The 23,317-nt window shown below is 39.4% G+C and overlaps 2 protein-coding genes across 5 annotated transcripts in view; both read left to right on the top strand.

Moving 5' to 3' along the window:
- The window catches only part of LYST (lysosomal trafficking regulator), an 87,811-nt gene extending 84,032 nt beyond the window's left edge, over positions 1 to 3,779 (top strand). For all 3 annotated transcript variants that reach the window (XM_072856404.1, XM_072856403.1, XM_072856405.1), the window contains exons 52-53: positions 189 to 260; positions 1,685 to 3,779. In XM_072856404.1, coding sequence (XP_072712505.1) covers positions 189 to 260; positions 1,685 to 1,823 — 211 coding nt within the window. In that variant the 3' untranslated portion in view covers positions 1,824 to 3,779. The remainder of the gene's footprint in view (positions 1 to 188; positions 261 to 1,684) is intronic.
- Positions 3,780 to 6,244: 2,465 nt separating this feature from the next.
- On the top strand, positions 6,245 to 21,486 carry GNG4 (G protein subunit gamma 4). 2 transcript variants are annotated; one of them, XM_072857991.1, is made up of 4 exons: positions 6,245 to 6,327; positions 6,879 to 6,974; positions 13,475 to 13,580; positions 20,641 to 21,486. In XM_072857991.1, the coding sequence occupies exons 3-4, from the start codon at positions 13,485 to 13,487 to the stop codon at positions 20,767 to 20,769; spliced, it is 225 nt and encodes a 74-aa protein (XP_072714092.1). In that variant the 5' UTR covers positions 6,245 to 6,327; positions 6,879 to 6,974; positions 13,475 to 13,484; the 3' UTR covers positions 20,770 to 21,486. The 2 variants fall into 2 exon arrangements, with proteins under 2 accessions (XP_072714092.1, XP_072714091.1); XM_072857990.1 differs by having other exon boundaries at positions 6,879 to 7,084.
- The last annotated feature ends 1,831 nt before the right edge of the window (positions 21,487 to 23,317 follow it).

Below are 23,317 nucleotides of genomic sequence, written 5' to 3'. Positions count from 1 at the left end.
TTAAAATGCTTTATAACTTAGGCTCATAGTTTGAGAGCATGTAGCCAAACATCATGCTGATATTTGGCTTTAAAGAAGGTGGACAAGCTGTTGTTCGGTTTCCAATCCTAGTAGTTGCTAAATAGGTTATGTTTATTACTGAGATATTTGTAAAATTAAATGTGAAGAAAAATTATTCTTTCTTTCAGACTGTGGAGTACGTGGGACTTGAAGCCAGTACGAGAAATAACATTTTCAAAGTCAGCCAAACCTATTGTAAGGTAAAAAGATCTTAAGTATAAAATAAATGGATTTTTCTCGGGTGGGGGGGCGGCAACATGGACACGACACCACACCAAAAACACACAAGTGAAAAACCACAACAAAATAGCCTTGAGTATTGAATGTGGATTTGACATAAGGACAGGAGGTAAACACCCATGTCTGAAGAGCAATGCAATCCTACTAATTATTCATGAAAGCAAAATGAGCACAAGTGTACTGTATTTGTAATGGCAGTAATAACTAGGTTCTGCTGCTGGCAGATAGAAATTAGCAGGATTCCCTTGAGAACTGAACAATAGCTACACTTCTTATTCAAGTTTAATATTTTTCCCCCAGAATCTGTGTAAAAAATCATGAGATAATCTTAACTTTGTCAGACTCAAATAGACAGAGTTTTTTCTCCCTCAGAAATAAATGAAAACACTGTATTTGCCCTGATCACTTTTTTCTGATGCTAGAGGGGAAACAGTGGAGAAGGGAGTAAAGGAAACTCGGAGGAGCCTGGAAGCTGCTATTTTAGGGTGCTTGTGTAATTTTCTCTTGAGTCCCCTTGATGATTTACAGAAGCAGAATTATTCTCATGCCAAAGTGTTTTCAGAACACAGTCAAAGGATCGAGTCTTTGATATCCCCAGTGGTACAGTACCCTGCACAGAGGTCTTAAAGTTATGCCAAAATTTTATCATCTTAATATTAGCATAGCAACAAATTACTCTGAGAAATTGTTTTGCCATTGCTGAAATATCATTTAAAACCCAAACCGCTAATCACCATTTTTAGAAACAAAAAGCATTGTCTGATAGCAGTTAGTGTCTTTCTGTTACCTCCTTTAAGAAGTATATTTCACAAAGCTTGTTGATAATGATTTAGTAGCTATTTAATAATTTAAAGTTTCCTGCTTAAATGAGACAGAAAATGGATGCTGACCTTCATGCTCTCTAACATTACCTGTAGCATGACAGAAGGGCTTTACTACTGTTATAGCTCAAGAAATGCCCAGATGAACAAAAGTCCTATGCTGTGCCGTGAAATCTGATGGATTTAGTTTTTGCCATTGTGAGCAAGCAAGTTCAGAGGGCACTGAGTTCTGTGGCTGAAAAGCCTTCCTTTCAGAAGTAGAAGGGGCAGCCCAGGGAAAGAGTAGGATGCTGCTACTGATCCTACCCTTTTCTTCGATGCTGCAAAGAAATGAGTACTAAACTGCATGGCATGTTGAAGTGCTGGACAAAGCTGTAGTTAAGTCTCTTGGTTAGAAAAATGAATAAGCAGGTATATGCAAACATACTAGTGTGTTAATGTATGCACTGAGCCTCCCCTGAGAGCTAATCTTTGTTGGCTCTACTCTCATGGGTTTTTAATGTCTTCTAGCATTTTGAATAGCCAAATCTGATATAAAAATAGATTGTCTTCTTGTTTTTCAGCCTTACATTTTCCTGTGATGGTCATCACTTGTTCACAGCTAATAGTGATGGAAACGTTATAGCTTGGTGTCGCAAGGACCAGCAGCGCTTGAAGTTACCCATGTTCTATTCATTCCTTAGCAGCTACGCGGCTGGGTGATGACTACTTTTGCTGCTAACTTATGTCTCTGATGCACTTTAAATCCAAAATAGATTATAGAATCTCTTAGTTAACTGGATTTTGAAGTAGTCTGAATGTCTCTAGAATGACTGAATAGATTTTTAAAAAGAGCTGTCTAAGGTGGTGTAAAATTGCATATGTGCATGCACGAACTTGAAGCATATCCAGGTCACCAGGAAGCTCTGGTCATACACTCCAATACCAGCAAAGTGACTCATAAATGCTCTAACATACAAGTCAAAATGCTGCAATATAAAACATAATAGTATTTTTTAAAATTACTTCTTGGACAGAAGTATTTAAAAAATCGATTGATAACGCTTATTCCCCCTCTTATGTTGTAAAATATCAGCAGCGTAAAGTTCTGTAAATATCTATTAAAATGTCAGCATATGTATATCTGATTAGTTGAGCATGGTATAGTTAGCTCTGGGATAAGCAACCCAAAACTTAAAAATCCAAGATCACTTAAAATTGCTTTTTTTGAGAAGCAAAGAATTTAGTAGGTGCTTTTTGCACCATCTTATGGTATTGTAATGCTAAAAATTGAATTTCTGTTACCTTCATATTTATAATTTTTGCCATCTTCTCTGGTAGTATAATAGTCTTTACAATGGACAAAAATAAAATATTTGTCTTATTGATGGGTAGACACCTCATGGCATCATGAAGCAATAGTTAGATCACATTTTGGTTTTGTTTTTTAATGTAGTGTCAACTCCCTAACTTTGTAACACCTAGCTATTGTGATTCTGTGGCAGAATATATATTATATACACACAGCTTATCTTCTAGAGCTCTAAAAAAAGGTATTAAAGAAGGCACAGAAGTGCTCATGTTCTAGTGTCATTGAAGTTCAATACACTGTAAAATGTTTGAATCTAACTGCTTGAATAATCAATGTTCATAGGCATCAGATGATTTGGAAGAGTTTACACAGATACACTGTGCAAATGTTATTTATTCCTAGGTGCTATTTTTTGAGGAAAAAAATAAGCCTCCAAACAAATTTGGATTCTTAGGCCAGATCAAAAATTAACATTTCAGTTGATGGATTTGAAGACCGTTAAACCTGACACCATGAATGAGTGCCTGCTAGACACGCAAACGCTACGCAAGTCTGATGTAGTTACATTTTTCTTTTAAAGTGCTTTGCTTTTTCATCATTGACATGTTCCACTATTGCCATACAGACAAACTGCTATATCTTCTCATGTTTAAGGTTCATCTGCCTTCAAAACACTGTATATGAAATTGTTGAGTTGTGATGAAGATGATATACACACAAGAAATCTTTACACTTCTTTTGAAAATTCCAAACAGTCTTCAGAAATTCTTGCAACTTCCTGACTGAAGAACTTTTCAAACTAGAAAAACTTAAACTATTCTCATAGTCCATGACACAAAGGCTGATCTGTAGTTCAATTAAGCAAGTGGCTACATACTGTATGAATTGAATTTTAAACTGTGTATATTGTAGCAGCATTGTATGGGATGGCTTTAGTCATGTTTTTCACTGTCTAAATGTTAATGTAAGGTCCAAATACAGACCGAAAAGCTTCCTGGCTCATGTTGAAGTGATGTGCTTTATTTGAGAGATAAAATACAAATATTGTGGTTTTGGGGTGCTTTTGTGCTCCCTGGTTTGGGGTGTTTCTCACAAAGGCTTATTTTTATAAAGTAGAATTCCACTTGTTACAAATCAATATGCAAAATTGCTGGCCTTGTAAAGAGTGCAATATTATATATTTTTATGTAAAAGTAAAAATGATTTTTTTGAAGCAAGGAATATTTATTCAGCTTAACATTCTGGAACTATTAAAATAACATTGCAATAGTATCTGTGCATGATGTACTGAAATTTCCTGTAAATGTCACATTCCACACTGTCTTTGTATACACTGTCACATTGTTGGGTAATAAACAGATCTTTGTACCAAATTGTTTGAGATGATTAGAAACATGTTTTTGGCTTAGTTTCACCTCTCTTTTAGGAATCTTTTGCACGCCTTGCTCCAGATCAATTTCTGCTGGTTCTCACGCCTTTCATGTTTTAAAAATCATGAAGTGCAGAAGTTCTGTTTATGGACTACATTATGTGGCTGTCAAACTGAATGGGGGGCTATAAGATTGGAAGTGGGAAACCCTAGGCATATCACTTTGCACATGTGTGCACGTGTCCTTCCTTCCCATAGGATGTGTGGCTACAACTTGGATTAAGTGATGGCTCTCAAACCAGAGACATTCCTCTTCCTCCCAGCAGGCAGCTTCCTCCCTGAAAACCTTACTGAGCTAAGGAAAGGCAGAAAAGCAACTTCTCTCTGGATTCTCTGAGGGAAGGAAGAAAAAGGTGCTGGGTGGAAACTGGAGACTGGGATCTCTGGGAGGCTTCTGACAGAGAATGCAAGGCTCTTCCTGTTGGAAGCCAGGGTTTGGGGGAGCGTATGCATATGCAAATAGAAGTCACACTTCCATATGCTGCTACTCTATCACAAAAATATAAACCATACTATTTAAAAGCTCTGTTTGCCTTGAAAAATATCCACTGGAAGACTAGTTAAGCTTCTAGAGGTACAGACAGCACTGTTTACTACTGTAGTAAGTTACAAACTACTGACAAATGACCTCCATACTAGTGAGATGTAGTAGAGATTTACTTGCCATTACTGCTCTGGAGTGGGGTTATAAAGCCACTGATTCTGCATCTGGATTTCTGTAATAGGCTGTGCTGTGTATTTCACAGTTTGGGCAGGTCACTTTTGAAAGAGGATTAAGAACTATATGGGACTAGTCTGATTAGACTCTTACACTATCCTAGGTTACCCAGCAGAAAGTAGTTGAGTAAAAACATGAGCTGGCTCACTGTTTCTGGCTTTGAGCTAGCATTCCCAGAAAATTTTAAAAATCTAGATTCTCTAACACAATTGAATAAGGCCCACATCAGGGGCTAGTTCATGTAGATTCAAGGAACAGAAATTCATGCTAGCTGTTACAGGTATCGCATTCAAAGCCTATAGGCCAACTCCACTGGGAGACTCCTGGTTGTGGTGGAACATATGAGTTTCTGCAGAATGAAAAAAAATGTCTGTATCATATATGATGAAAATACTTTTTAAAACAACCATTTTCCCCCTTATATTTTAGCTTAAAGAATAAAATTGTTAGAATACAGTGGTAAAAGTGTTGTGTAAATCAGTGACAACTGTCTGATTAGTTGAACCATCTAGCAAGTGCTCTTTGTTGAATAGCAGGTAAATCCTTTGGTAAATAGAACCTTTTGTAGAATGATGATGCAATTAAATATACAGCAGCAGCATGGGCCAGTTAAGTTTCCGATCAGTTTCTGGAACTCTAGTTAAGGTAAGCTTATGAACTTGCCTATTTATATTCACAGATGTTTACCCTCTTCCTGCTGCATTTCCTTATCCCAAGCCACCACCCTAAAACCATTGACGCAGTCTTTGACAAGGCTGCCCTTGCTCCAAAGCAGCTTTAAAAGTGGGGCTCTTCCCTGTTCTCTTTTGTATAGAAAATAAATGTGACTAAAATGCTTCTGCTCTACTAAGCTAGAATGTGAAAAAGTGCCGATAGCGGGTAAGAGAAAAGGATGACAAATGTATATGTCTCCAGAAGGAACAGCCACCTTACTGGGGAACAAAATAAAAGACTCTGGTGATGGTACTCCTGCTGATGTGTTAATTATTGGGGCAGACTAATTTTTCAGTTAAAAATGTTAATTAGCAGTTTAACTGTCACTGACCTTTATGGCTGACACTCACATTTGGAATGGAGAAGTATATAAAAATCTGTCTATAAAGCTGCATCATTTTATTCTGACATACTAGCCTTGACAAGGTGAGTCTTAGTGGTTCCTTTTTTCCCAGTGAGTTTTTGTTTGTTTGTTTCTTTTTTTTCTACTTCATCCTTCCTTTGTTCAGTGTAAGGAGGAGACAGGCACTATGGGCTCTTACCTAAACAACCTCTGTCGTACAGACTTTGCTCGTTAGATGTTTTAGAAATACCTGGATGATGGCTTGATCCCAAGCGTCTGCTAGAATCGGAGAAATAGGTGGCTGCAGCTGTGAAGAGGAGGCGAGCGCTCGCCAGCATGCTGCTGACAGGTGCCGCTGCCCTGGACGAAGGTAAAGCTCGCAGGCGGGACAAGACGGCGCGGGGTGCGGACCCGTGCCTGCGCCTCAAGTTTCACTCACGGCCAGGGCCGGCTTTCCGCCCTGCGCTCAGCGGGCGACTGACGACCACCAGCCGTTAACGGCCGTGCCCGCCGCGCGGGGAGGGCCGCTGGCGGGGGCGCCGCCTCGGCCGAGGGGCGGGGGCCGCGCCGCGGGAGGCGCGAGGGCGTTGGCAGCCGTTGGCTGCGGCCGCCTCGCCCCGCCCGTCAGCGCCGGCCGCGCCATGTGCCGCCGCCGGGCGCCGAGCCGGGCTGCCAGCAGCCTCCCTGCCTGCCTGCCGCCGCCTCCGCACGGTGAGTGCCCCGGTGGCGCCGGGCGAGACCCCGCCGGCTACGCGGGCGGCGGGACAAGGTGCCGGGTGGGGTGAGGCGGGATGAGGGCAGTTGAACCGGCGGCGGGGGCGCACGCCGCAGGGCAGGGCAGGGCAGGGCAGGGCGGGTCGGGGCGGCCCCGGCCAGGGCGCTAGCCCGGCGGGCGGGCTGGTAGCGGCGCTTCCGCGCGGGGGTTTCTTCGTCGCTGCGACGGCTCTGCTGTCCTGGGAAAGCTGCGGCTGCCTTCGCTCGCCCGGGGCGCGACCCGCGCTCTGCCGCCGGCTGCGCCGCGCTGCCCGGCAGCCCGGTTGGTCCCGTCGGCTGTTGGTAAACAACGCCGCTCTCAGCCGCCGGTGGCCGCGCGTTGTGGAGCGACCCGATTATCCGCAAAAGTCGGCTTCGGGCTTTGGGTTTTGCCGTGGTTGTTTTCGGGGGATCGTCCTTCTCCGAAAAACCTGCTTTGAGCCCAGGTGCCCCTTCCCGCGGGCGATGATATGGGTCTCTGCCCAGCGTGCTTATTCCTCTTCCTTCAGCTGGCTGGTGTGAAGACGCAAGGAAGTGCCTGCTTTTCCTGCTGACTGGTTCGCACTGATGGAGGAATAAATCTTACTGCCGAGCTGCTGGTGGTGGTAATTATTAATGTGCGGTGCTGTAAACTGCTGCACAGCAAAACGATTAAGGTAGCGCAGTGAGACAGAAAACTCGGAATAACAACTTGAAAAACCTTTCTGTCCTGCAGGTAATAAAGTGCGAAGCTTCTCGGAGGCATTTTCTTTACTTTATATGTTACAATTCAGTTCAAATACATTTTAAACAGGATTTAAGTAGAATAATCAAACTTCCCCGTATATTTCTTTAAAAGGTCACAACTATCTTTTAAAGTTAGCGGAAGAGGTAAAATAGTAGGTAGGTCTCGTCTTTCTGTCTCAGACTTTCTGGATCTCTGATGGTTTGCTGGACTGTACGGGCATGTAACCTGTATGCTGATGCTAAATAGATTGCATAAAAAGGTTGTCCTTGTGAAACGTCACATCGGTTCAGCCATTGTTTCCTTAGATTTTTGAATGTTGAGAAGCAAGATTATATTTTTGGATGAAAGATTTGGGCATGGTGGCAAGAATTTTTGGAACTTGACAGTTGGACTGGGTATAGTACCTATGTTAGATGAAAACTGAGCTGTTGAAGTTTGTCTGTTTTGCAATTACATGATCAGCAGTTATTTTTGAAATCACCATATTTATGGAATGAAAATTATCTTATCTCATCATGAACAATAGTCTTGCCTTTAACCTAACTATTTCTGCTTGTACTGCTAAGCTTCTCCTTAGTGGATGGAGTATAAAACGGTAGTAATTTTCTGTTATTTCTTCATGCAGCCATGGGATAGAGAAAGCAAAAGGATTCCTTAGCCTCCCTCTCTATTTACAGAGCTACATCAGGTGCGGTAACTCTTGGAGTACAAACTGAGATAGCAAGGCCAGTTGTTCCTATCCCCTTTGTGCCCTGCAGATGAAGGGGAAATTACCTATGTCATATGGACAGTGATGCTAGCTCAGATAGATGCTGCTCTTAGTGCAGGGGTATTTCTTAAGTTTCTTTTACGTAAAAAGCAACTGTAGAACTCTTTTTTTTTTTTCTTTTTTCTTTTTTTTTTTTTTTTTCTTTTTTCCTTCCCCTGAAATTCCTTTGATATGCCAGTTTGACATCAAACAGCTGCGAGGCTGTGAATTTTGCTGTTTATATTCCTGGTATGTTTGCAAGTGGATAATGAAATGTGGGGATCTTTCCTTAATTTAGAGTGTGATTTGCAGGTTATTATTCATGAATTATTCCCGCTAATGTCACTGGGACTTGGTTGCGTGATTGGGTTAACTTTTCTGCTGCGCTGTGTGGTCCAAGAAGTACAGAGCTTGTGTGGAAGGTGTTCTTCAGAGTCGTGAATCCCACGTTCTCTAGTCTAGTAATTTCAGGTCCATCACTTTAGATTGCTGAAAGAAAATAGAAGGCAACAATTGAGTTTAGGCCTTTTAGATTGAATTCTACAGGTCACTCTTTGGGTATGGAGTTTTAAGGTTGTACTTGGAAGTGGAGGGGGGAAAGTTTGCAGTGCAGCTTGTCATCCCTGTTGCTTGTAGAAATCTGTACGGAAGAGTTCGAAAATTATATTTCGCTTCTATGTTACTTAATTTTTCAGACTTTTTCTGCATTTTACTAGCAAGTATTTATAAAGTTTGGTAAATGTAGGTTGCACTTCTTGCCCCTATGCAAGGTCAAGCTGTACCTGCAAATATTTATGCAACTTCCAGGGTTATCATAAGATAAGTTGGCCTTTGAAGTGCTGTTGGGTACAATCTAATCTATTCTAAAAACAAATGAAGAAAAGTTGCTCTTCACAAGCATTTTTATGAGGCCTGGAGATTAAGGTCTTTGGCACAAATGAGTTAAATGCACCCAGAAAAAGGATGAAGTTCATGTGAGGTAAAAAACCCCAAAACCCCAGAAAATTCAGCTGGCTGGGAGGCTGTCGCTTTGCAGCGTTCAGGAGCAATGCTTTAGGAAACGGCTGGCTAGCGTGGTGTGCCAGTCAGCAGAAACTACTTGGCTGAAAAAGGCTGTGTAGCTGCTGTCACTATTCTTTGTTAACGCGATCAGTGTTCCCCTTAAAGAAACAAGTCACAGGGACTAGATTAATGAGCTTAGTGTGCTGCATAAAAATATACTGGATAAATGAGCTCCTGTATAGTCTGGGTCCGCTGGCATGCATCAGTAACATGTAGACTGCACGTAGTCTGATCACTAACATAGTTACTGTAACTACGGTGATTATCAAGACCTGTGTACGTGTGTATCAATCTAATTTAATAGGGGGCTGGTGGAAAAACAACCAGGAATGAACATTAGTGAACCCAGCTGAGTAATTTCTGGTTCAATGCTTTTTAGGTAATTTAAAAGAAGGGGAGAAGTTATTCCTTTTGAGCATCACAAGAAGCATGGCCAGCAGGTCAAGGGAGGTGATTCTGCCCCTCTACTCCACTCCGGTGAGACCCCACCTGGAGTACTGCGTCCAGCTCTGGAGCCCTCAGCACAGGAAAGACATGGACCTGTTGGAGCGGGTCCAGAGGAGGGCCACAAAAATGATCAGAGGAATGGAACACCTCTCCTATGAGAAAAGGCTGAGAGAGTTGGGGTTGTTCAGCCTGGAGGAGAGAAAGCTCTGGGGACACCTTATTGCAGCCTTTCAATACTTAAAGGGGGCTTATAAGAAAGATGGGAACAGACTTTTTAGCAGGGCCTGTTGCGATAGGACAAGGGGTAATGGTTTTAAACTAAAAGAGGGTAGATTTAGACTAGATATAAGGAAGAAATTTTTACGATGAGGGTGGTGAAACACTGGAGCGGGTTGCCCAGAGAGGTGGTAGATGCCCCATCCCTGGAAACATTCAAGGTCAGGTTGGACGGGGCTCTGAGCAACCTGACCTAGTTGAAGATGTCCCTGCTGATTGCAGGGGGGTTGGACTAGATGTCCTTTAAAGGTCCCTTCCAACCCGAACTACTCTGTGATCCTTTAGGCTGCCTCCCAGATACAATACAAAGCTTATTGTGCTATCCTGGGGGTCTAAAGGCCTTGAGAATACTTGTCTGTTTAAAAGGAGCTGTCTTAGGAGAGAGGGTCAGAGCCGTTTGTCAGGCTGCAGCCTTAAAGGAAACACCGAGAGAGAGATCCCACAAGAGGGTGTTTGAGGGAGGAGGCTTCCTCATGTTCCAGGGGATGGTTGTTCAGGGAGAGGGTGTGTAATAGACTGACTTGTTATTAAAATTTCTTTTCTCTCCAGACCTTTATTTCTAAGTAACAATATTATTTCATTAAAGAATATTAAGCTTAAGGTTATTAAAGAATATCACAGGTCTTAAGGAGAACAGAACCAGGTCTCAGCCAAAGCTTTGTCTGCAAGGAGGACCAGTTCATCACAGTGTGGTTTGAAAGTGAGTACAATTCTCATCATCAGCGTCACTTCATATGTAATAGGGCCTTAACTGATGCACAAATACGTACTGTATTTGCCAAGAGTGAAAGAAGGCAGAGGTGTATGTAGCTTGGTAAGTGAAATGTGAAAGAGGAGAAATCTATCTTATAAAGTTCTGGAACCAGAACTGTCTGTATGAAAAAAAGAGATTAGATACTTAAATGGATGCTAAGCACTTCCAGAAATACGGTAGTTAAATATTTAAGTGCGTGTAAAGGCCAGGGTAGGAGCAGGATTTGGAACAGAACAAATGTTTGTGCTTCAGAGTATAAACAAACCTCTTATTTGGGATAAGTGGAAATTTTCTCCAGTGGCTGAAGCACCTAGTGCCAGACTTTTTTCTTTTTTAAAGTTCTTTTTATGAAGCCTCTTATTCTGCTTGTTTTCTGATATCATGAAATAGTTTTCCAGAGAGGATACATATTTTCTTTTTTAAAATTTTTCCCCATTTGCTGTTTCAGAATATAGGTAAGGACATACCATGTTTGTGGCATTGTTTTGGAAACATGGTTTGGAGTTTTTAAAGCATTTTTGTGCCTAATAGCCTTTTCAAAATTCCATTGTCGTCTTAACTCAATCTTTTATTCAGTAGATACTTAAAAACTAGCTGGAAGTACTAGAAACTGTGTTCTCGACAACTTCGATGCAGCCAGTGATGGTTCAAATTGTCTAGCTCTAATGTTTGTAACTTTTACAGTTTGAGTGAATGAATTGCCAGGAAAACTTGGGAGATCTAGAATTGTCTGCACTGGTCATGGAGTTTCAGTTGCTTAATTCAGTTTAATTTAAATATATTATTTGAAATTAGATTTCTAATTTGCCTCTGGATTTGGGCTGTGGCAAATGTAGAAATGGGTCTGTGATTTCATTTAGCTTTGACTTTTTTGGCTCTGTGGTCATTAGCAGTCTAGCTATGGAGATGATAAAAAAATTTGAATGATTCATACTTGTGGGGGTATCATTTTGTAAACGAAGATAAATATGTTTATTCTTATCTTTATGGATGGGTCAAGACTTAAAAGCTAGGGGATTGAGTCAAACAAAAAGTCCAGAGATGAGCTGTAATTCAGAACCTCCTTTTCTTGTGAATGTCTCGTATCCTTTCCGCTTGTCCACTGCAACTCAAAACACATCTGAAAATTGTTTGGAGGCTGTTGGTTGGTTGTGGGTTTTTGTACTGTACATGGCATTTTATGCAGAGCCAGTTCCTCCACATGTATTTAATCCTGTGCCTTGTGAGGAATATGAAGTTAGAAGATTGTAAACAAAGACCAAGACAAAAAAAAAAAAAGCTTCTGTGTACTGACGCGATTTTAGTTCATCGGAGTGCATGCAAGGGGGAAACTTGTGTTCCATTCAAATGACACACATGTGTACAGAAAACCTACTTTTTGTCTTGGCGTATCTTAAAGCTCTTGTTTTATTGGCACAATTGATGTATTTTAAGGTAGCATTTCCCCTGCCTAGACTTACACAAGTGCTGAAAAAGATTGTTTTGCTCCTTCAAATTAGTGTTGAGTGTGGTCCACCATCGTATTCCACCATCCCATTTTACAGAACAGATTACCAATTTTAGAAGGGAGAAGAAACAGCTATCTTTGCCTTGTCTTTGAACATCTGTGGTTTTTTTTAAATCAAAGCAGTTAAAAAGTTATTCCTCCATTCTTTTTGTGCTCTGGCTTTTGTACTTCTATTGACTCTAACATACTTAAGGCATTGTATATACAATTTTTTTTACAAGAGCATTTCCTGTGTCCTACTTAATTTCCTGTTTGTATCTCATACCGCAGTGCCTGGATCAGGTAAGCTATTGAGGTTCAAGAAGGGAAATTTGTGTAGTTCTAGGTGTTCATTTATTGTCCAGAAATAAGCTGGAAGTATTCATTTTGAAAGACCTGAGCCTAAAACTGTTTTGACAGCAATACAAAATGTCTCCTTTTGTGTGTTTTCTCCCGCGTCCCATCTGCTGCTCACAGTGTCCTTCGCATTGCCTAACTTTGTATTGGTTTCTAACACTCGCTGCTAGACTAATCTTGCTTCAGGTGGCATTTGTGGCATACCATATATACAGGACCATAGGCGAGTGTTTTGGCCAATCAAAACTTCAGCACCTGGTCTTACTAGGTAGTATAAATAGTCCAGGACCTGTCTAGGTCATCTGTATCCTATCTTATCTTTCTTTCCATGTGGGCTTAGCCCAACTTCCAATGACTTCAAAATAGTAACTGTTACTTGTGCTGGACCAGGGCTGCATAGTGGTGTCAGCAGGAGGTCTCCTAACATGTAAGACCACCTAGGGCATATATGTTGTAAGTTTATTCAAGGTTCGAATGTAGTCATCTTGACTGCTCTGGTAACAATGTTGAGGACTGCACGATAAGGAGTTGACTTACCCTCAAGCCCTCAGGGAGTAGCAATGCAAGAAAACCAAACACTGACATACATTAATTAGATGTCCCTTCCCAAGAGCTGCAGATCTCTTAAAAAATAATGCATTCCTATACTGTATAGTATACTGTACTGGTTTTTAGTAATCTTTAGACTTCACTGGGGATGCGTAAGCAAAAAGTTGGAAACAGCTGCATTATTTTTTAATGTTACTTCATTTTCTAAACTCCTTAAATCTATAGACAGAATTTTGACTCGTTCTCTATCTTAAAATTTCTCTTTCTGATGCTTGCTGAGAGCAGTATGGCATTCATTTCCATTGCACACATTTCTGAACTTGTCTTCGTGTTACTAGGTGTATACTAGGGTATGGAGCCAAACTGCGTAATGGCTGCAAGGTCTGTTTGTGAACAGCTGTTCCGTGTTGGCAATCTGAACCAGGTCAACCATTTCTACACTGAAATAATGGCCATGTACTTTGCATTTGTATGTTGTTTGCAGAATTCAGACTGAATACTGGCAGTTGAGGACACAAATATGTAATGCAGTAAGGTGCTATTGAAGAAGAGAACAGAAATAAATGGTGTCTGGTTTGTATTTGTGACCTACAGCCTGGCAGTGGGTGAGGGTTGGTTAGATTTCAGATAACTGTCTTCTCACTAATTGCTGTATTTGCTACCTGTACTTTTAAATTGTCTCAACTTTGTCTCTTCTAGGAAAAACAAAATGAAGGAACTAGTGTCAAACAGTACAACCAGTATATCTCAAGCCAGGAAAGCTGTGGAGCAATTAAAAATGGAAGCATACATGGATAGGATGAAGGTAAACTTAGACTTATTGTTGATATTTTGAATTCACTCACTGGTTTGTGATACAGCCTCCCTTTAGTATTGCAGAAAAACTCGATCAGCTGAAATAAGAATTCTGTGTTGAGCCATAAAACATTATTCAGTACTGTGAATTAGTTACATACTAACTGCTTGGCTCTAGCAAAGCGATTTTCAAAGACTAGCTTCTAGTCTGCTTCTCTATGAGTGCCTTTTACATCTGTCAAAAGTGGTATTTTGTGAGATATTTAAAATCAGCTGGCAGATGCACAGGTGCTCTTCTTTATCACCTGTAGCTGAATATAAGTGCAGCTTAGATTTCTTGGTGATAGGGTAAGCTGTCCTTTAAGAACTGGAATAAGTCTTTAAGATACTGCAATACTTTTGAATAACGATGAGACAAGCTGAATTGCTTTGATTTGTTTTGTTTTAGCACAGACATCATTGCACAAAAAATACGGATGATTGCAATGTTCAGTTATGATTCTTCGCACTTGATAGCCTGTTGTATGTGAAGACTGGGTTTTATCATGCCTCTAAATGTATGTAGATTAAATGTTTTAACTGAAGGTGCTATTAAACAGAGGTTCTCAACATTTTAAACCAGAAAAGCCTGTGGGATTATTCTTCCCAGTCATTCTGCCTTCCACTAGGCTAAAATTTTGTGAATAAATCAAGCACCTAAAAACTAACAATGTAATTGAAAGTTTTAAGAAAGCAATGCTCATCTCTTTTGCGCATGCGCTCTCTCTCTCTCTGTCTCTGAAAATAGGGAATAATTATTTGGATGAAAAATCCAGCCTCTACAAGTAAGTAGAGTTTAGAGATGGAAAGACTAGAAAACGGAATGCATTTAAATAATCCGTTTTCTGCAAACAACTGTAACTGAGCTGTTACAAACTGTAACTGTTTGTAACTGAGGTTACAAACTCAGTAAGACAGTTTAGAAATGTTGTACAGTAAATTCTTCATGTCGTCTTAACTCAGGCTGTTTGTCCATCCATCCTGAGTGCTGAAATCATGGGGGCAATAGTATATAAATACGATTTTAAATTAGAACTCACTAATTAGAAAGATAGTATTTATAAATCAGAAATATTAGTGCAATTCACATGAGTAGTCAGTCTTGCTTATATGAAAATATAAATTTCAGTCACTCCATTTTGTTGCAGTTTATAGCAGTGTCTTGTAAGACCATTGAATTTGCAGAACTATAGTTTCTATCTTGTGTAGTGTCTTGACAAATTCATCACCTAATAGATGCCTGTTCACAGGGACAGGTATTTCTACTTCCTTCAGTAAGAAAAGGTCTGTCTTTTCAGTGTTCAGGGGGGTTAGTCCCCCGATTCAGGTCATATTGCAGCTGCATAAACAACAGAACTGAAAGAAGGAGCAGGTGTGCATGAGCGGCAGAGGAAAGGGCTGGAAAAATATGGCCCAGTTGACTGGAATTTGAAATTGTTGATACTTAGTAGATTGTCTTAAACTTGCTTTTATAGAATCAGTGATAACTGTCACATACCACAGCATTAGCTCAGTTATGCAGATAACTTCATTAGTTGGATGTATAAAGTTCTTAATTACATATGTAAGAAAGACATAGGTCATTCTTACAGTTAGTTTAATTAAAAATAACACAGTTATTAGCAACTGTGGCAGACCTAAAAAACAGATAGCTTGAAAGTGCAATTATTTCACCTTTCAAAACAGCTTGGGACCAAAAAGGCACCAAAGAGAATCTAGTCTGTTTCAGTATTCTGAGGGTTTCTATGCTAACATAAACCAAATATGGTTTGCAAAAGGTTGATGTCTTTATTTCTAGATTTTCTTTGAACAATTATGAGGGACTGTAAGAATAGATTGGTTGGCTTTTTATTCCCTCAAGATCTACTTTGCCTTTTAATCTTGGAAACAGTTAAGTGTGTGTTTCAGCGTAGCCAGATTTTACCGAGAGACTTTCCAGTGGTCTCAACAGGAGATTTTGAGTTCCCAGATCATAACTGTAAAGGTAGAGAAATGAACTTCCTTTTTTTCTGGTGTTTTGCATCTGCTTAAACTAGTTAGACTTTTAACAAAAGATCAGCGCTTTCCAAATGATTTAATTAAACACTGTTTTGCAAGTAGCTATAACCAAGCAGTTATTGCCATAATAGACAAGACAACGTTGTTACCATTAAAAAGGAAATTTTCAAAGTGCCTGCATTATTGACTAAGGAAATCAGAAGTTCCAACTCATTTTTCTACTACAAAGGCATTTTGTTTTCTGTGTATAGTAGCTGTTGTAACCAGCAAGAGTTAGGTCTCCTCAATTAAAATCCTGTAGTTAGAAGTATGTTGATAGTTGCCCATTCCCTGCTGTGTTCTGGATTTTTCAACTGATTTGAAAATCAAGTCCTATAACCAGTCAGAGCAGCAAGCAATGCAGTGTTTTGAGATTCCACAAAGACAACTCACTGTTGAGGTGTGAAAGGAACAGGACAACTTAAAAGGGGAGGATGAAGTTATTGGTGTAGTGATCAGTCGTTGGAAGGAGTATTACTGTGGTGGGTTTTTGTAAACTGTTGGAATCCCAGAAGGATCGTAAATTGAACCTGTCTCACTTCCTCACAGAAGGAACAGTTAGAATTATAATGGAGAAGTCAGTAGAAAGCAGGAGGCACAGATTTCAAGCTAGGAAACATCAAATGAAATCAGACAAACAGTGGCCTCATGACTAGTAGAATAATGCATCTTCCAAAGATGCTAGCAGTAAAGTTGAGAAAGCAAAGATAATACCCGTGCTTTATCACAGTTGTCCCCAGAATAAGGCACTATTTAATCTTCGCTTCGCAGGCAGAAAAGCAAGGAGTGCTCTGACATTTAAGAATCGTGGTGTATCAGTTGTTATTCCATTTTCTTTTTTCTTAAGAAGGTAGAAAATATTCCTAACTGGTTGTGAATAATGTTGGGAGATAAGCAGTGGGATTGCCAATAAATGTGTGTGAATCTCTTTGTTTTAGATGTAAAGGATAAGCAGAGTGGGTGTCATAGCAAGGATGGTAATTAGTCACAATCCATGACAAGACAGATGACATAGTAATTGCAGCATTTTGCCCTGTCATTGAAGCTTATAATTATTAGTGCAGCTAACAGGATTATGTTCTAACTCTGGCTGTTTTTATCACCTCTGTTATTCTGAAATATAATGGTAAAATTCCACAGTCCTCCTGAGACTAATTCTTTAAAGCATCAGGGTTGAGTGTTTTGTTGGTTTTTTTTTCATTTTGGTAATTGACAACCAGATGTATTTTTCACTACACAGAGTAAAAATAATTGTATAAAATGTGAGATTGGCATGATACATATATACTCCATCCCCTCTATCTATGCACTTTAAAAGATTAAAAAAATGAAATGTTAACTTTCTGTTAGAATTCATCAATCAAACCAGTCTGATTTTTTTTTCTTTAGCCACTTCTGCAATATGTATAAATTACTTTGAATCTGCAGACCAAGCTGTATTGCGTAGGAGAGCTGAAATGATAAATGTGTTAACTTCATTTGAATATTCAAATTACATGCATTTATTTTAATTCTTGATAAAAGCTATTCTGAAACTGTCCAGCAGCATTCAGCTGCAAATAAACCAAAAGGTGAGTAAAAGCTATGAGAGTGGCCTTCGTTTAACTTCCTCCATGACACAAATAAGTTGATCAGCACATTATTTTGTACAGTAACAAACCACAGTATTGGCCATTAGGCAACCTCTGCATGCTGACATACGCTAAAGCAGCCGTCTCTGCTGTAGCCCTAATGTGATGCTCAATGCAGAGGTCTTCCGCCACTGTTGTTCTGAATAATAACACTGAGCAGGAAACATGCTGGAGGCAACATTGTATTTTGTTCTTTTTTTGGCCACAGTTCTGACTTTGCGAACGCTGCTCACAGCCACAAGAACCAATGTTTTCATTGCTCCTGCAATGTGATCAGCTAACTTAACTCCCCTTAGCAAATGGTCATCATTCCACTGCACAAGGCTGAGCTACTTCAGTTTAAGTGAAGAAATGGCCATAATTCAGCTTTATAACCACTGTAATCCCAATGGGAGGCTTTCTCCTCCCCAAACCTTTTATTTTTTTAAAGGATGAAAATACATGGCCTAGTACAGGGCTGGGAAGTTTAGTTAGTGACAATTTGCTGAAATGTGATTGTGTTCCTCAGCTCCTTGTTGCAGGTTTGTTTTCTACTAAATTGTACTATGTATTATGGTTCATCTAAAAGCAAACTAATTTGTGAATTAAACACTGTGACGTTGAATAAAGTGCTTGCTCTGCTTCATGATGTTTGGCATTTCTACCAGCACATTAGAGGACAAGTTAGATACAAAAATGTATGTTGTGCTTTTGCTAGTGAAAATCCTTTTTATTGTTATAAGATGCCAAAGCACAGCAATATGTAGAGAAACAGAAAATTATATTACTGGGTTTATCGCTTCTAAGAATGATGATTGAAATTGTACTTCTCTTCCATTGAATGAAAAGCACTATGCTCGGGCTGATGCCACTTGCCCATATGTGGAACAAACAAGATAGTTACGGGGAGGTTGGTCTGTTGAAGTCCAGTGTTGGTACTCTGGTCCTGTAGGGTCAATCTACTTAAAAAGATTGTTGGCTTCATGAATAAAATAATTTATTCAGTAGCTTAATAATTGATGATGAAATGTGCCGGGCATCTTTAATAAACCCTGTCTCTGGGACCCAGAGAATTAGACTAGCTCTCCATTAGGTTTTATGGCAGTAACATTTATAGCACTGAAAATGTCATTGAGCTTTTTGTGGGCACCTGTGGCTCTGAGTTGGACTTGCTCTGTTTGAATGCAAGAGTTCAGGACCAGCTAATAAATTAATTAGAGCATAGAACTGCCTTAATTTGAGACACGCAGCTGAGCTTGAAGGACAATAGGAAAGTGAAAATGTATACGTTAAATAATTATGAAGGTACTGATGATTGTCATTACTTGAAAATACTTCTCCAAAATGCTGTGGTGGTACATTCCTCCTAACATTACTGGAAACATGCTAACCTCCTCTTCAGTGGATTCATTCTATGCTAGTTTATACTTTGCTGAGGTACAGCATAGGTCATTAGCGAAGAAAAGTGTTTGCTATCTTTTGATCTTTCTTGGGCTTGATAGGAATTTCATAGCCCATCTACATTGTGCCTCTCTTTGGAGAATTTGCTTTTTAAAAATTCACAAGTAAGTTTAAATGAAAATTGGGAATATGATAGGATTCCTAAGTTTTCTCTTTGTCCATTACAGTTCTGCCTCTCTACTGTAGACAGTGCCCTCACACCCTAAGCTTCATTCTTTTGTCATTGCTTAGCAAGTAGATAATTGAAGTATGTCTGAAAATAATTACAATCCTTTTTGTACTTTGAAGTCCGTCATTTTCCACACATTTTTGTTTGACCTGCTTCTCTTTTGAGAAGCGTGGGTCCTTCTGAATATCTGCTCATTTGCTCAGTTCAGTGCTCAGTCTTCTGCTTTGCCTTGGCCGGGCAATCTGTTGTTCACCTGTAGTGTCTCTGCCCACCCTTTTGTCTTACAGGCCAATTCAAATGCAAACTAATTTTAAGTAACCTAAACACCCTTGCTTCCTCTGCTAGGAGGATAGTCTATACTGGGATGCCAACCATAGGAACTTTATGGGCTTAAGCATTCTACAAAGGCATGTTTTAGTGGATATTAAAAAAAAAAAAAAAGTTATTTTCTTCTAGAAGTTAATTTAAATTTCACGCAAATCCTGATCCAACACCCACTGACTTCATAGGTCTAATCTGAAGCCTACTACAGGCTGGACTCATGCCAAAGCAAGCAGGGTGTGGGGAAGCTAAAGCTAACAGTGATGACACACCTGCTAGAAAAACACCAGAAATCCGATTTGTTTTTCCTCTTCGCTATAGTTGTGCAAACACGCTGACCTCAGTGTTTGACTCAGGAGAAGCTGTCATGGTGCTCAGAGAAAAGGCTTTTTTGTAGAGACTTCCTATCTCATTTTCTCAACTCTATCATAATATTGAAAACCCAATAATTAAACAAAGCAAAGAGATACAGGTCGTTGTAAATATCTTGCTAACTGAGCAGAACAAAAATATTTCATATATACATTCTAAATTATTGAAAAAATAAATGAGTCACAGTGGCCTAATGTCACCAATATTCTTATGGCACAAAGCTGGTTTCAGCTAGAGCTGAAATGGTTTAATATTTCATTTTTCATTTTATGCAAAATATCTTGTATGCCAACACACTGTTACATTTCTGTAGGACTTTTCAATAAGCATAAACCAACGTTCTGAATATGGAGACTTTAGAATTGTTCATTTTAGAAGTATAAAAATATTAAGATAAAAAATACTAAGGTAGTGCTCAAGTTTAAATTAATACTATGCATAAAGTACTACTTACAATAACTTACTAAGCAGAAGATATTAGTCTGACTTCATTGAAAAGAGCAATATTTAGCTTAAATGAGAGCTATGACACATGGTGATCAAGTTTTGCTCCCAATTTATTATTTCTTTTTAATCCCACTGTCCTTTGTCTAAAGAACTTTTTGTTTGTTTGTTTCTTTTGCATCCAGAGGAGCAAAGGGTAGAGAGAGTGTTTGTGGAAAACCGTACAAACTTGCTGCTCTACTGCCTGGGAATAAGAGCTGAAGTAGGCAGCCTCTACAGAAACACACGCTTCAAGGAGAATCCCTTTTGCTTATGGGCCATTAGCATATACATGTTTTAATGAGTATATGCTCCTGACCTTCCTTCTGATGGAGAGGAACAGCGGAACACATACCATATGAATTGATACCATCTCATGTTCACTATGTTAAATACAATATATGTAAGGATTACTAGGCCTAGTAAGAGCAAGCTGAGTTGTGGTTTCTAGTAATTTAAAGGATAAACCAATCTACTCCTATTTTATTATAGCCTCCATTGTTATATGAAGGATATTTATGCAATGCTGATGGGTTCAGAATTAAGTGTTACAGTAGTTTTCTCTTTTCTTCTATTAGGTATCCAAGGCTGCAGCAGATTTATTGGCATATTGTGATGCTCATATTGGAGAAGATCCCCTTATTATTCCAGTGCCTGCATCTGAAAATCCCTTTAGGGAGAAGAAACTCTTTTGTACCATCCTTTGAGTCAGTTTTCAATTAAACATGTCTTCTGCTACAATTTGGTATCAGTGTTGCATGCTTTTAGCATTTTTTAGCAGTTTTAGCCTTTTTTTCTTCAGATATCAATACTTAGCCTATAAGTACAATATTTTTAGAAGGTAGTGCATTTTCTGGTAATAAATTAAAAAAAAAATCCTAAAAAATTCAAAGTAGTCCTTATCTTTCAAACCAATGTACAAGTTTAATTTCAGTTCTTCATAAAGATTCTTTTGGTCTTAATGAAAGTATTGAGTACAGTATCAAATTGTAGATATCTTTGCCAGTCATAGATTTTTCTGAGACCTAAATGAGTCATACCGATTCTGAAGCTATTTTTAACATTCTTATTTTCTTTGGAAGGTGAATTTAATTCATTTGCCTTTACAAATTTATATCTAAAAAGAGTAGTGTGACCTTTCCTCAAGTAGCACTATTTAGGAAAAAATGCCAGTGATTTACGATGTTTGGAATGATCAGTCTTATACAGTAAGTGGTGTTTATAAATGTGTTGTGTGAAGACTTTAATAAACTTGACTACAAAAACAATCTTAGTAAAGCAACATTGTGACTACAAGCAAAATGAAGATGTGTAGTTACACACCAGGACTGCATCAATAAAACTGTAGAAAAACGTGGCTGCTTGTATCTTATTTTGAATGATAATTATTTGAATTATTTTAGAAAGTAAACTGAATGGTAATATATCAGCTGTTCCTGAGGGTCTTAGTGGAGGGTGTAAATCTGCCCTGCTCAGTACAGGGAGGGGGATTACATTTTCGAAGCAGCTCTCTACATGCTTTTGCCCATGAGAGCAAGACTTTATGGGGATGGAGAGTAATAGTAAATGAATGTTGTTCTAGAATATGCAGTGAGACCACTGTGCCATCAACAGCCACTAAGTGTGTACATTTTGAAGCCACAGATTAGTCATGAGAAGTTATCAGCAAGTAATTTGCAGAAGTTCTGGGAGGCTTTTTTTGTTTTGACTTTGAAGTGCAGCGAGAAGAAAAGAATGAGGTATGGAATATGACTGATCTGTCGTCTTCATTATGTAAAATTGAGCTCAGTCAAGGCATCTGATGGAAACAACTGTTACATTATTGACTTTTTTTTTTCTTTAAATTCTTCTTCAAAAAAGTGGAAGCTCCTCTCTGGTCCACTACATTAGGAAAGTTCCCTCACTGCAGTACTTCATTGTGTCAGTATACTGGAAATGCCACTCCTTGGAAATGCCTGTGAAGTCAGCCCCGCACGCAAGGCGGGAGATAATTTTGTTGGAGAACTGCGCTAGTCTGACTGAGTCGAGGCTCTGAACAGCCACCCATAATGGAGCATGCTTCCTCCGCACAAACTTGGATTCCATGAGCATCTTAGATACCTGCAAGGCAAAGACTAGCTGAGGAACTGAGGGCCCTGGGCTCTACTTAGGTGCTGAATTTAGATGCTAAAAAAGGCAGTTTGGTGAATGATGCCATTTGCATTTAGGCCAAAGTGCACATACCTGCTCCAGCTTATTTTTAGCAGTTTCTGACAATGTTTGTTGTACTGTTTAGTGCAGTGGAAATACGAGATGTCTGCGTTGCAGAAGTTTTGTTTTCTTTGCCAATCAACTTGGATAATGTGCGGCACCTAACTACATTCAGCTGCCGGTCTAGTCACGCGAGACAGGTGGCTTTGGACTGTGGTTCTGCTGCAGGCCAGCTCATTCACCACATCTGCCTAACACGGAACCTCCATGTTAACTTACTTCCTGTAACATTATTGTAATAAACCGATATTCCTTCTAACCAATAGGCTTTCAGGATGTCTTTCATTTAAAGGTTTGGTTTTTAATTTGGCAGCTGAAGACATCCGTAATCTGGTAGGTACAGAGCTGCTTCACAGTACCTATTCTGAAAAACATTCAAATGTCTTGACCAGGCCTTGTCTTGGCTAGGTTCGTCCTTGGTTCCTGTTTCGAGGTTTTCAGATTAAGATTCCCATTCCTAACTTTTAACAATAATATTTCTTAATGGATGGTGTGTTCAGCTTTATTTTGGGGGGTAGAGAAATAGGCTTTAGCTAACTGAGTAGCTATGTCATTGACAGTGAAATAAAAATGGCTTTCTGAAAATATGTGTTAAAAAGGAGCAACAAAATGCTTAATAAGGTTCTCTAGGGAATCCTTCCTCCACTGTACATGATTTGGTAACTGCTCTGATCACCATGGCAACATTTTCATTTGTCCTTCCGCATGTATGGTTTTAACTGGAACAGCAAGGGAGGGGAATATAGGGCATACAGCTTTCTTCTCAAAGGCTTTGTAACAACTTGCATTTCTGGCTCATCATTAACAATCCCATCCAAAATAACAAAATTGCCACGGCTTATTACAGTATTGCAAACAGCTTGCTTTCTGTTTCCAATTAGCGTTAGCATCTGAGGTCCTGAGACTGAAACATTTCACAGTAGTTTTGAGCATCGCTAGTTATAAGAGCTGCATTTACAAAAATCCGGTATTACTTTTCAGAAGAGGTGAATGTCATCGTTTTGG

Source organism: Ciconia boyciana, chromosome 3 (assembly GCF_034638445.1).
Source record: "Ciconia boyciana chromosome 3, ASM3463844v1, whole genome shotgun sequence".
Classification (NCBI taxonomy): domain Eukaryota; kingdom Metazoa; phylum Chordata; class Aves; order Ciconiiformes; family Ciconiidae; genus Ciconia; species Ciconia boyciana.
The sequence above is the reverse complement of the archived record's forward strand: the minus strand, read 5'-3'. Positions and strand labels throughout refer to the sequence as shown.

What these genes read in the sequence shown, in the direction of transcription:
- GNG4 (XM_072857991.1), top strand. Translation starts at nt 13,485, where the DNA reads ATGAAGGAACTAGTGTCAAACAGTACAACCAGTATATCTCAAGCCAGG. An exon ending in CATACATGGATAGGATGAAG is followed by an intron (nt 13,581 to 20,640) that starts GTAAACTTAGAC and finishes TTCTTCTATTAG; the next exon opens with GTATCCAAGGCTGCAGCAGA.